Source organism: Papio anubis, chromosome 7, assembly GCF_008728515.1.
Source record: "Papio anubis isolate 15944 chromosome 7, Panubis1.0, whole genome shotgun sequence".
Taxonomy (NCBI): domain Eukaryota; kingdom Metazoa; phylum Chordata; class Mammalia; order Primates; family Cercopithecidae; genus Papio; species Papio anubis.
Window position 1 is genome coordinate 30,593,549 of NC_044982.1, and position 13,996 is coordinate 30,607,544.

The 13,996-nt window shown below is 43.3% G+C and overlaps 1 protein-coding gene across 3 annotated transcripts in view; it reads right to left on the reverse strand.

The window, feature by feature from the left end:
* The window catches only part of IFT43 (intraflagellar transport 43), a 96,772-nt gene that overhangs the window by 10,819 nt on the left and 71,957 nt on the right, over positions 1-13,996 (reverse strand). For all 3 annotated transcript variants that reach the window (XM_017961379.3, XM_017961378.3, XM_017961380.2), the window contains 2 exons: positions 13,122-13,154; positions 12,421-12,467 (listed from right to left, as the gene is read on the reverse strand). In XM_017961379.3, the coding sequence (XP_017816868.1) occupies positions 12,421-12,467; positions 13,122-13,154 (80 nt within the window). The remainder of the gene's footprint in view (positions 1-12,420; positions 12,468-13,121; positions 13,155-13,996) is intronic.

The following is a 13,996-nucleotide window of genomic DNA, read 5'->3' on the forward strand; positions in this document are numbered from 1 at the left end:
CCACTTGCTAACTTCTTAGGAATTTTGCCTGCAGGTTGTCAAACAGAAACATCATTAAAGATGAAATTATACATTCTTATAACTAAGCAGATTATATTAAAAAGAAAGGTAATAAATATTCGAAACTCACCACTTCTTGAATTTTACTACATGTTCCTATTATCTGTGCTCTTGAGGCTATGCGTGCCTATTGTGTACCTGTACAGAGGAAGTAAAGACCGTGTGACGGTGCTGCTGCCCATCTCTTCCCACCTCTGGAATCAGTGATGTCATGCTGGGAGCTGGAAATCAATCATGGTGGGAGTATTTACACCACAGACTTGGCACACGCTACCAATCAGGACCTCTCCCTGCACCTGGAGAGCACATCACTGCTTATTAGCCACGTGACCTCGATGAGTTTTTTAACTTCACAAAGTTTGGTTTCCTCCTCTGTAAGACAGTGATAATCACTGTGTCTCCTTAGAAGTATGAGGATTAACTGAAGTACGGCAGGTAGAGCAGTCGGCATAATGCCTGGTTCATGGTAAACACAAACATTAATTACCAATATTATTTCCTAGAAGAATGATTTTTCAAATTTCTTACTCAATATCTTGTAAACAGACCAACATCTAACAAAGCACTGAGACAAAAGAGAGGGCAGCTTAGTCCTTCGACCAGTAAGCACCAATCCACCTCACCCGGTCCCCGTCCCCCTATGGATGTGGAGTTCCTACATGCGCATGTGTTAGGAAAGGTTAGGGAGACTGAGAAAGACCTTAATGTCTAGTCCTAGTAACTCTGAACTTAGGAAAACAAATTGAGTTTAAGGAGTGTTATTTGATAAAACATCAGAAGTAGTGTGTTAGGTCATTTTTGCATTGCTATAAAAAAATACTTGAAACTGGGTAATTTGTAAAGAAAAGAGGTTTAATTGGCTCATGGTTCTACAGGCTGTGTAGGAAACATAGTGGCCTCTGCTTCTGGGGAGGCCTCAGGAAGCTTCCAATCATGGCAGAAAGTGAAGGGGGAGCAGACACGTCACATGGAGAAAGCAAGAACAAGAGGGAGGGGTGGGGAGGCACCACACACTTAAACAACCCGAACTCACTCGCTAGCATGAGGACAGTGCCAAGGGGATGGTGCCAAACCATTCATGTGAAAGCCAGCCCCATAATCCAGTCACCTCCCACCAGGCCGCACCTCCAATACTGGGGATTACAATTCAACTTGAGATTTGGGCAGGGACACATATCCAAATGATATGAAGTAGTTACAATCATTTTTTTAAAATTAGGGAGGCCAAGGAACCAGGTTTAGGAACCACCTAGGAAGTCTCATATGCTATATGAAGCCTAAGGAAGCAATGCCAACATAATGAAATGTTCTTACTAAGTGAGAGTGGAGTTGAAGCATCAGGGTTTTCACTGATCAGTTCTTAAAGAGTTCTTTCTACTTTCTCTCTGTGACAAAGCTGTTTCGGCTCAGAGTGACTCTGCTGTTTGAAGAAGAAGGGATGAAGGATATGGTGAAAAAATTAAGCAAAAAATGAGAGTCCAAAAGAGAGTTAGAAAGCCCAGAGACAGATGAATGGGAAGAGGCAGAGACAGTGGGACAACAGTCCTCTACAGATAGCATTTTTCTAATTCCATTGACAGTCTAGCATCTCACATCTCTTCCAGCCTTATTGCCTGGCTGTGTTCAGCCACTTTTACCTGTTTTCCCTGTTGACATGGATGGAAAATTGAGCAATTACCCTTAAACTCAGCACTTTCAGATCATCCAGATCGCTACACTTGCAGAATTAAGTCTTCAATCACCCCTGGCTAGAAGTGGCTCAACCCAGCTTGTCCTTTAGGAATTAAACACTTTTTGGTTAGCCAGAAGGATTTATTCTTCCCAAGGTTTTGAGGTATTCAATTCTGCCAAAACTGGACCTCAGGATGCAAAGGAGCACGGCCCTCTCCAGCGGGGGCGAGGCATGCCCAGGTTCCCGAGAGGGAGCTACAACTCCACTCAGTCTTGGGCTCTGCTAAAGGGCAATGGTTAAACCTAAGACTGAGTTCTTTTCTTAGGCTCCTGTTTTCAGAGACTTTTTACTGTTTAAGGACATATTTTGGAGCTCACAAATTCTTTTGTAACTTGAATTTAGCTCTGAGATGAACTTTTGAAAGTTGAGTCCATATCTAATTGCATATTCAGAGGTTATTCCACCTGAACGTTCTTCATCTTTTTTAAACGATAATTTCTTTGCTCCTGTCAGTGTGCCTCTTAATGCCCATGTTCAGTTTCACTTTCTATCCAGAGTTGACTTCCTGAGAACTGGGTTGTAGAGCTGGAAGAGACTACGAAGGCCTGGAAGAGGTTAGAGAGGGGACATAACTTTGCACTTGCTGTCTCCTCTCCTCTCCTCTCTAGGAGTCTCCTCCCTGGCCCCTGACTTCGCACCCTCCTTTTCTGACAACTCTACTCTGCCCTCAAGTTGAAGTTTAAAAGTCATTTCTCCAGAGTGGCTTTCCCTCATCCCCCAGTCCAAATCAAGTCTCCACTCCCTTGGTGCTGTCCTCGAGACAGTGAACGAGTTATGGTTGTTTAAAAGTATGTGGCGCCTCCCCTCCCTCTCTCTCTTGCTCCTGCTTTCGCCACGTGACATGCCTGCTCCCCCTTTGCCTTCTGCCGTGAGTGGAAGCTTCCTGAGGGCTCCCCAGAAGCAGATGGTGCTGTGCTTCCTGTACAGCCTGCAGAACCATGAGCCAGTTGAGCATCTTTTTCTTTACAAATTGCCCAGTCTCAGGTATTTCTCTCACAGCACCTAGTGCACTTGTTCTTCAGGGGACTCAGTTGCAGTTTGTCCTTTCTTATTTTGCTGTGTGACTATTTGTTTAAGCCTTGTTTTCCTGAATAGATTGTAAACTGGATGAGGGCAAGGACAATGAAGTTCGGATCATCATCGCATCCCCATGCTTAGCCCCATGCATCACAATCACACTCAGAAATATTCAACAAGGGGTTGTAAATGAACGAATAAATAAATGAACTCATGACTTGCCCAAAGTCACTTGTAGAGACTGAGTTCAAGCCTACTCCAGGTCTGATGTTCTTTCTCTAACACCATACAACTTTCCATGACAGAAGAAGTCTAAAGGCCTTAGGGCAAGCTGGTAAACTTGATTCCAAGAGCAAGAATGGATGACTATGCCACAGAAGGATGGTCATCTCAGTAAGACAGAGCGGTTTTGCCATCCTACAATTTGGGGACCGTGAGATCATTTGGGACTCTGGCTGTCCATCATTCTCTAGCTATTTTCCAGAATCATGAATCCCCCCTTCCCTGAAGCATTGTGTCAGCTATAGTTGTGGGTAATTCCACCTAGAATCAGCAAATCAGGTGAGTGGCAATCTTCATAACTTAATCAAAGGCAGTCTATGTGGGAAGGATGAGTATCTATAGTTGGGAAAGGACCAGAATCAAGACTTATCTCTGCAGAATTAGCTTCTCTTCTGGGTACTATGAATTCCTTATTCGTTCTCCATGTGGAGTCTCTTACGCCAGACATCCTTCCTTGGAAGGCCTTTTGCATTCTTCTCTAGCTGGTCAACTCTTTCTTTTCTTTTCTTTTCTTTTTTTTTTTTTGAGACGAGTCTCGCTCCGTTGCCCAGGCTGGAATGCAGTGGCACGATCTCAGCTCACTGCAAGCTCCAACCCCCAGGTTCACGCCATTCCCCTCCCTCAGCTTCTCGAGTAGCTGGGACTACAGGCACCCGTCATGCCAGGCTAATTTTTTTGTATTTTTAGTAGAGACGGGGTTTCACCACGTTAGCCAGGATGGTCTCGATCTCCTGACCTCGTGATCTGCCCGTCTCGGCCTCCTAAAGTGCTGGGATTACAGGCATGAGCCACGGTACCGGCCTAGCTAGTCAACTCTTATCCATCCTTCAGGACCCAGCACACACTCTTCCTTTCTCCTGAAGTGCTCTCAGCCCTCAGGGACCAGTTCCTTTTCTGAACTCATGGCCATTAGTAATGTAAACCACGAACACAGGAATGACCATTTGCTGCCTTTCCTACCCACTCACCTGTTGTCTTAGCTAGGGAACTTTCGCAGTGCCTTTTACCTTTTATGCCTTGTCCCCCCAACAAAGTTTTGTGCTCCTTCAGAGCAGGTCTGGTGAAGGATTTGCAAATCAGCTCCTAAAGGTCTAATCCAACTTTCAGATACATTTTGTTCTGTTTACAAAGTGTTTTTAAAAATTATTTCTGTCATTTTTTAAACACATGAAATCAAAAACTTTTAAGCTATACCAGCCATCTCCTCTCTGGGTTCACCACAGGCCCCACCATCCTTTATTTTACACTTTTCTGTTTCACGGGTTTACATTATTTGCCTGGCTTCTAGCGGAGTCTGAGCTGGTAGCCTGGTCATGGTTTGCAAATAGTCCCCATGTAGTACATTCTTGTTAAGCAATAGATCCCAAAGCCACCTCTGATGTCCCTCACTCTCCATTTCTCATTCCGAAAACACACCTAATCTTCAAAGCTCCTTTTTTCTTCTTTTTTTTTTTTGAGACGGAGTCTCACTCTGTCTCCCAGGCTGGAGTGCAGTGGTGAGTGCAGTAGTGTAACCTCGGCTCACTGCAACCTCCACCTCCCGGGTTCAAGTGATTTTCCTGCCTCAGCCTCCCGAGTAGCTTGGATAACAGGCGTGCACCACCACACAAGACTAATTTTTTAAATTTTTAGTAGAGACAAGATTTCACCATGTTGGCCAGGTTGGTCTCAAACTCCTGACCTCAGGTGATCCACCCACCTCAGCCTCCCAAAGTGCTGAGATTACAGGCGTGAGCCACTGTACCTGGCCTCTCTTCTATTTTTCTCTTCTCTCTTCTAGAAAGGCTAAAGCATGAATGGATGGAGAAAATGCTTGTCTTCCATCCCTAGGCATCAAAGGTCTGGAAGAGAGCATGCATCTTCCCAAGGAAAGAATAAGCAACACATACCATGGATGAAGCAAGGGAGGCTGAATGTTGAGAAATATACATAGAGAGAGACATGTCTCCTGAAAGTTATCTATAAAAGACTGAAAGGAAGAGAAGGAAGGGCATTTCCTTACTGGATCAGAAGCTCCTGAAGGGCAAGGACTGTCTCATTCATCATTAACTCTTGCATCTAGAGCAATATAGGCCACAGGAGGCATTTGATGAAAAGCTGCTGGCTTTCCTCAATAAAATCTAATCTCCAAGGCTGGTGGTGAAAGGAGACTGTCTACTGGGAAGGGGCCCTGACCTTGGATCCTCATGTCTATTCTCTAATATTCACACCTCATCCTTTGGAACTGGTCACCAATCACGTGTCCCTACAAGTGTAAGAAAGTGATCAGCCCCTTCCTAAGTGACAGCATTCCTTGCACAGACCACCTCAAAGAGCCTGGATGTGATTTTATTAGGAACCACTATGTTTCCTTACAGGTGCCCAAAGATCTGCTTAATGTCATTGCTGAATGGACGTCCATGGATGATTCAGGGAAATCATTCCGGAGTTTTCCCACCCACTGGATATTCTAAGTTCAAAGGAGCAGTCTTCACTAGCCAACCAAATAATTCTCTGAGCAAAGATAATTCTAGAAACTAGTTATATGTAACATATGATTTCTACTGCATAATGGATTCTAAACATTCATATACAGTGAAATGGACTAAGTCAAGTGTGAAGTGTAACATATGAACTGATTTTCCATTAAAGGACTCAAGCACAACTGCATGGAAAACAGATTTATGTTGGAGAAGAGGCATCCCTCCTGGAGGGTAAAAGCAGGAGTGCTCTCTGACAAGAAAGGGTTTCATGCTTCAAACCTCCAGGGCCAAAATAAAGGCCAAATTGCAAATTTCACATATCAAGTTTATGAAGGAGGAAAAAACACTAGAGGTATTCTTCAAAACAGGTATCTTTCTTCTTTCCTTCCTTAATGAAATTTTATTAAGCAGCCCATCAATCATTCTAGGCACTCTATATTACAAATCTGGAAGCTGACATTAATATACCTACCTGTGGAAGGAGACGCCAGTGTATCTGAGAGTTGTACCATTTGTTAGAGCCTGTAGGCTAAGAACAAGGGCCCTGAGGTCAAGATCCATATTCAAACCATGGTGCTGCCATTTATTAGTTGTGTGACCTTAGGTAAGGTTTCCTTTCTTTCCCTTAGTCTGCTTTAAAATGGGGTTAATGAGCTGGGCACAGTGGCATATGCCTGTAGTCCAGCACTGTGGGAAACTGAGGTGGGAGGACTGCTTGAGCCCAGGAGTTTGAGGCCAGCCTGGACAACATAAATCCCATCTCTTAAAATGTTTTAAAATAAATAATAAATAAAATGGGGATAGTAAATAATCTAAATGCCTATCAACAACCGAACATACTGTGGTATGTCCATACAATGGAATACTATTCAGCAATGAAAATACATAGGCTAATGATGTATGCAGCAGCTTAGATGAATCTCAAAATCATTACACCGAGTGAAAAAAAAAGCCAGATGCAAAAGAGTAAATATTTATGCTTCCATTTATATAAAATTCTAGAAACTGCAAGCTACTCTATAGCATGAACAACACATCAGTAGTTGTCTGAGGCCAAGGGAGAGAGAGGAAGGATGGACTGGAAGGCGCATGGAGGAACTTCTAGGGGATGGGAATGTTCTATCTTGTGGCAGGGGTTTCACAGGTATATACATCCGTGAAAACCTAAATGGTACACTTTAATAAGGATATTGTTTATTGTATATAAATCACGCCTTAGTAAAGTTGATTTTTCAAAACTTTCCTACTGATTTGTTTTAAGGAGAAAATGTAGCCGGCATATGGTAAGTGTTTGGTAGTAAATGATGATGACGGTGATGTTGGTGGACACTGGGGCATGACAGCAGAGTGTCCTGGAAGTCAGAGGACCAGAGTTTCTCTCTCTGAGTCCTGTTATTTTATATGATAATCTCTACACTTCATTTTCTTAACATGACAAAGAACAGGTCTGGACAAGATGTCCGAGAGTTCCTTAAAGGTGCAACAACTTGATCCTAAAGTGATGATGCCCCAGTGGCGGCCAGTACAACTTTCTAATTCCGTGTATTTATAACAGGTGTAAACTTTAGCGCTCAGAGGATTCTGCTATAACATTTAGCAGTTACTCCTTGAAATTTAGTATTTCCATGATGAAAAAAGTAGAGAAAGTAGAATTTCAGAAGTCCTTTCAAGGGAGTTGGGAACAGGTTCAAGGTAGGGTGGAGAAAAGCCTGCAGAAGAGTACAAGTCCAGATAATTCTATAGATTATCAATTTGTTTTCTTGTGTTTCCATTTAGAAGTTTCTGCCAAAGAACACTAACATCCTTTTTCGTGAGTTTAATGCCTTCTTACTTAAAACACAAGTCTCTTGGTGCTTTGAACAAATACAAAACATGAGCAACTGGGGACTGAAACTGTCCAAAGAAGACGTCCTGCAGGAAACAACTTGCCCTATACTCACTTCTACACACCTTTAAGACAGGCCAGATCCCCACACTACAAATAACCAGCCTTCATTACCACTCTTCCTCATGCCGGTTCAAACCAAGCCTTCATTACCACTCTCCCTCATGCCGGTTCAAACCAAAGGCTCTAGAATCGTTGCTCTATCATTACAATCTCCATGCACACTGCTCCTTCACCACCTACCGGCTTTGCTCATGTCTGGCAGACACTCTGCCTCCTTCCGTCCTTGGGTATATCCTCTTGGATGGTCACCTTACTGTCCTATGTAACCAATGGCTGAAGAAGCAGTCTGCAAGGACAGACAGATCGCAAGTGTGGCCAGCAGCCACCAATCTCTGAGCTGACAATTTAGCACTGGCAAAAGACATCTTAGGTACATATCTGGGAAAACAGACTCTGAGAACAGAAATGCAAGATCTCATATTTAATATAGTCATTGAGAATTATTAGTGGGTGGAGAAGTCTAAAAGGAAGTTAGTAGGTAGTGCTAAGGAGGAAGATCCATCATGAAGAGATACTGGAAAGCAAAGAAAAAGGCTGGAGAATAATGAGAGTATGGTCTTACTAAATCTTAGAGTGTGGAGTGTTCTTGACCTCTAATAATGACTCTTCCACCTTCACCGCCCCCCAATCCCTGCTTGGAATGACATGAGGCAGAAGTACTTTTTCACAGGACTCCTGCCCTCGCTGGTCCTCAGTCCCTACAGAGTTGTATTGTCAAATATTCATCTGGGGAGCTTACTTAAATTCATGCAGATTCCCCAGCTCTAGCTTCTGATTAGTGCACAGCCTGGGATTATACATTTTAGCCACTATCCCAGAATATTTCATAGATGTTCTTTTTGATCCTTTCTCTAGTCTTGTGATTATCAGACAATTACCTAAGTTTTACAGACTGAATTCTCTTTGTATGCAGTCACATACAAAGGTGTTCCCAAAAAAAGGCTTTAAGACTCCATTTCCAACCATGAGAGAGTATGTGGTACTAGACTTGCCCTTTTGCCACAAACAACTAGAAAATTGGAGGAAAAATACATGGTACTACTGTTTCCAGACACTGGCTAATAAGCACCCTAAGACTCTGATTCCTGAGAGCAGGAAAACAGATGAAGTAAGCCCTAGTTCACTAGAAGTCATTCCTGGACTTTGGCACAGTGTGGGGAAGCCCCACACGTAGCATGAAGGTCTCATGGAGTTGAAGGGAGACTGAAGTTTAGTGGGGCTTAAGTGGCTGGAATTTTAGAAGAAAAGTCTGAAAGACTGGGGAGCTATGGAGAGTAAAAGCTCCAGAAGTCCAGACCGACTGGATACTAAGCTGTGTCTCTGTAAGGTGAAACTCCACAAGCCTGAGCAGACTTGAGCACTACCTCCTTGACTTAGAGGGGGTTACGCATTACGATATTTCAGACGAGATCTGGCGCATTCAGGGTGGTATGGCCGCAGGTTGCATTATGATATTTCAATTACTACTGAAAAGGTTGAGCTGAACAATCTCCAGCACTTATACAGAACTGGAGGAGGCTCAGCTCCACTCAGCTAGAGTACAGAGATCTTATTGAACAACCAGGCATCAGTGTTTAGGGCTAACTCTAGACCTGCCCTAATGAAGCTTTGAAACAATTCTCAAAATGCTCAAATTGATTTAAGAAAATACATTAACTGCTTACCAAAACAAATATAGATGTTCCACAATTTACAATGGTTTGACTTAATGCATTTTCTTTCTTTTTTTTTTAATTTTTTTTTTGAGATGGGGTCTCACTCTGTTGTCAAGGCTGGAGTGCAACCTCTGCCTCACTGCAACCTCCACCTCCCAGGTTCAAGTGATTTTCCTGCCTCAGCCTCCCGAGTAGCTGGGATTACAGGTGCCCGCCACCACCCCCAGCTAATTTTAGTAGCAATGGGGTTTCGCCATGTTGGGCAGGCTGGCCTCGAACTGCTGACCCCAGGTGATCCACCCGCCTCGGCCTCCCAAAGTGCTGGGATTACAGGCATGAGCCACCGCGCCTGACTGACTTAACGCATTTTCAACTTTATGATGGTGCAAAAGCAACACATGTTCAGTGCGGTCCTTGACTTGAGAGGGGATTATGGATTATGATATTTTGATTTATGTTACAATATTTTCAACTCACAATGGGTTTATCCAGACTGTAAGTTGAAGAGTGTCTGTATGTCAGTCTTGAAAGGAAGACAAGATTGAGTCTCAACATAATGATATTCACAATGTCCAGCATCCAATCAAAACCTATGAATCATGTAAAGAAGCAGAAAAATATGACTTGTAACCAGAAGAAAAATCAGTTATAGAAACAGACTCAGAAAAGACAGATACATGGAATTAGCAGCAAAAGAACATGAAAAGAGCTCGTACAGGCTGAGTATCCCTAATCTGAGAATCTAAAATGCTCTAAAATCCAAAACTTTTTGAGCACTGACATGATGCCCAAAGGAAATGTACACTGGAGCATTTCAGATTTTGGATTTTGGAATTTGGGATGCTCAACTAGATAAGCATAATGCAAATATGCCATAATCTGAAAAAAATCTGAAATCCGAAACACTTCTGGTCCTAAGCATTTTGGATAAGGGATACTCAGTCTATATAAAGGTTACTATCAAGGATGAAAGAAAACGTACACAGAATGAGAAGATTAATGGAAGATACATAAAAGGGGACCAAATGGAGCTTCTAGAACTGAAAAAAATAGGTGAAATAACAATTCACTAGATGGGCTTAACAGCAGACCAGACACTGTAGAGGACAAGACCAGTTACATAGCAATAGAAACGATCCAAGCTGAAGCACTAAGGAAAAAAGTAGACTGAAAACAAAAAACACCAAGCCTCAGTGACCTGTGGAGACAATTGTGTGGACATGCAAACTCGTAATTAGAAGGAGTAGGAGGGAAGAAAAATATATTTAAAGAAATATTGGCTAACATTTTCTGAATCTGATGAAAACCATAAATCCACAGACTCAAGACGTTCAAGTAGGATAAACACAAAGAAAACCACACCAAGGCACATCATGACCAAATTGCTGAAAATAACTGATAATGGAGAAGAAATCTTAAAAGCAGATGGGGGAAAGATATATTACATACAGGGGAACAAAGATAAGAATAAGGACTGTCTTCTCATCAGAAACAATGTAGGCCAGGCGAGGTGGCTCACGCCTATTACAGGCGGGTGGATCACTTGAGGTCAGGAGCTTGAGACCAGACTGGCCAACATGGTGAAACTCTGTCTCTACTAAAAATACAAAAATTAGCCGGGTGTGGTGGCGCACAACTGTAGTCCCAGCTACTCAGGAGGCTGAGGCAGGAGAATTACTTAAACACGGGAGGTGGAGGTTGCAGTGGGCCAAAATCGTAGCACTGCACTCCAGCCTGGATGATGGAGTGAGATCCTGTCTCAAAAAAAAAAGAAAGAAAACAGAGGGGAGGGGAGGGGAGAGGAGGAAAAGGAAAGAAGGAAGGAACGAAGGAAGGGAGGGAGGAAGGGAAGGAGGGAACAAAGAAAGCCAAAGACAATAAAATAACTATTTAAAAAGCTAAAAAAAAAAATTGTCAGCCTAGAATTCCATGTCTGGTAAAAAGTTGAGGATGACATTTTCAGACAAATAACGCAGACAGAATTTCTTGCCAGATGACCTGTTCTACAAAATAATGATAAAGTTTTTCAGGCTGAAGGAAACTGATACCAGATAGAAACTAGGATCTACACAAACAAACAAGGAGTGTGAAAATTATAAATAAGTGTGTCTAAAAAAAAAAAAGGCTTTGACAATTTGGGGCCGGGTGCTGTGGCTCATGGCTGTAATCCCAGCACTTTGGGAGGCCGACGTGGGAGGATCACTTGAGGTCAGGTGTTAGAGACCAGCCTGGCCAACATGGTGAAACCCCATCTCTACTAAAAATACAAAAAATTAGCTGGGGGTGGTGGCATGCACCTGCAACCCCAGTTACTCGGGAGGCTGAGGCAGAAGAATCACTTGAACCTGGGAGGCGAAGGTTGCAGTGAGCCGAGATTGCACCACTGCACTCCAGCCTGGCAACAGAGCGAGACTCTGTCTCAAAAAATAATAATAATAATAACAATAATAATAATAATTTGGATCCCCTGCATAATCTCCTCCCTAGAAGGCTTCATTTTAGAGACACACACAAACCTCATCTTTTCTCCTGATATTTGAACACAGGCTTCCACTGTGCCACAGCTACTTGCCTTTTTAGTGCTGTTTTCCCTGCATTTATATAGCTAGTCACTAACTAACTACTGGAGGTGCAAAGATAAAGAACATGTGTTATCTGCCATCAAGAAGCTTAGAGGTCTGGTGGGAAAACAATCAAGGCAACAAAGAGTTAAAGCACAATACCTCCTAACTGTACTCAAATCCTGGCTCTACTCACTTAGCAACTCTGGGCAACTTACTTAACCTCTCCATGCCTTGGTTTCCATAACTGTAAAATGGGGATAATAGTAGTACTATGGGGTTGTGGTGAGAGAAAATGCTTTAACATGTGTAAACTGGCAGGACAGTGCTTGGGATATGGTCAACACCTAGTAAGTATTAGCCATGTAATTACAATGTTGGTTTGCCAAGGAGGTTAGAGGAGCATGGAGAAAGAACATCCGGTCAGAGAGGGAGTGGGATGGGAAGAGAAGACGTTTCAGGGGAGGTGATGCTTTGGCTGACCTTTGGAAGGATAAGCAGGGTTAGCAGATAAAGAAGGGAGAGATACTCCGGGTAGAGGCGGCAGCATTCAACAAGGCATGGAGATGTGCGTCAGCGTGCGTCAGGAGACCACTGCAAATGTCTTCAGGAATGCTGCAGTCAACAGTGCCTCAGCTGTAGCCCAGGAAATGTTCTGGGGCCTCTCTAGAAGACCTTTTGACTTCCTTCAAGGGCCTCTTACCTCCTCCATAATCTGATCCCTTCAGGCTCTGCGGTCTGAGGCGAAAACTGCCCCCCAAAAAAGAAGAAAAGGAGAGCAGAAAATGAGTTTCAAACACAGAAAGGAACATCCCAAATGTTGATTGTATCCTTTCTTTCTCCTAGATGAAAATGTCCCTGGACCTGCTTTGCTCTGTCAACTTGGTCAAACCTAATTAGGCCACTGGGTGTGCCGTGTGTGGCTGCACAGGCTGTGCAATGCACTATTCCAGAGGACAGCATCACAAACGCTATGACATGAATGCTCCTTCCACCCCCAGGAGTGGGAAACTGGGGGCGCTAACTTCACAGCCACCTTTATCTAGAAAACTTCCTTCGTTTCTGATATAAGTCTTATGAGAAGGCAAGGCTTAGAAGTTGGTATTGCTTCTGCCCATCTATATCAATAATGCAGAAGGCATGGGCCAGTACCCTGATACCTGGACGTATAATTCTAAAAACCACACAGTGGGAGATAGGACATGGGCATCAATGAAAGGGTCCAGACCTTCAGTTGAGGAAGCAGGATTAACCAAACCTTGGATTCAGCAGGCAAAAATAATTCTAGCCCCAGACTTCTAACACTGTGTTCAACATAGGTGGAACAGGTCATGACCACCAAGACCACACTGTTGACCAAGATCAACATAGGATACCATAAGAATAAGAATACTGGAAACGTACTCTTCTATTTCTTCAGAAGCCTTCCTCCTAAACCTGAAAAAAAAAAAAAAAAAAAAGACAAGGTTTTTAAGAGCCCACTAGTCTGATGCACCAGGGTAGTATCTTGAGGAAGGTTTCAAAAGTGGACGAAAATTAGTATATCTCAAGTGCTTTATCTGTCTGCAGTTCTCTTTAGAGACAAGCCCCACAGCCAGCATGAGAGAACCAAGGATGCTGTAGTGCCTTCTTACAGCTTTGTATCAGCCTCACTCCAAATTGAATTGTTGAGAGTTTAAGTGCAGGTTGAGCGAGTGGCTTAAAATTCAAATAGATACAGATGATTCAGTGCCCTCTTTTCTTTCAGCAATAAACTGACTGGTTTATAGAGTGCTTTCTTAGGACTGAGACCCTGGGTCTTATTTGGTGCTATTAGCTGTCAGCACTTGCAGCTTCCAATGAGCAAAAAGGGATGCCCTTGCCTCGCAGTTCAGGCTTCAGGCTTCAGAACTGCTTTTCTGTGCCCTTCACACGAAGGACGAGAGGATCTTCTGAGTGATGGTGGGTGAGTAGTGCCAGGGCCTAGCTGACACACACGTACCTACGGTTCTCACATGTTCTCACACGGTTCTCACATGTCAGTGTGCATAAGAACCATCCACCGAGCCTGTTAGATATGCAGATTGGTGGGCCTGGCAGGGAGAGTTCTGAATCAGCTGGTCTGGGTGGGTTGGGGGGAGCCCAGGAATATGCATTTTAAAATTCTAATCTAAGTGTGTCACTACTCACACTCTGAGAAACACTGATCTGAAGTTTTCTAATAAGACTGGCGAAATGTTGATGATTATTAAAGTTGAACATTGGGTACATGGCGATTACATTTTGGTATGTCTGAAAAC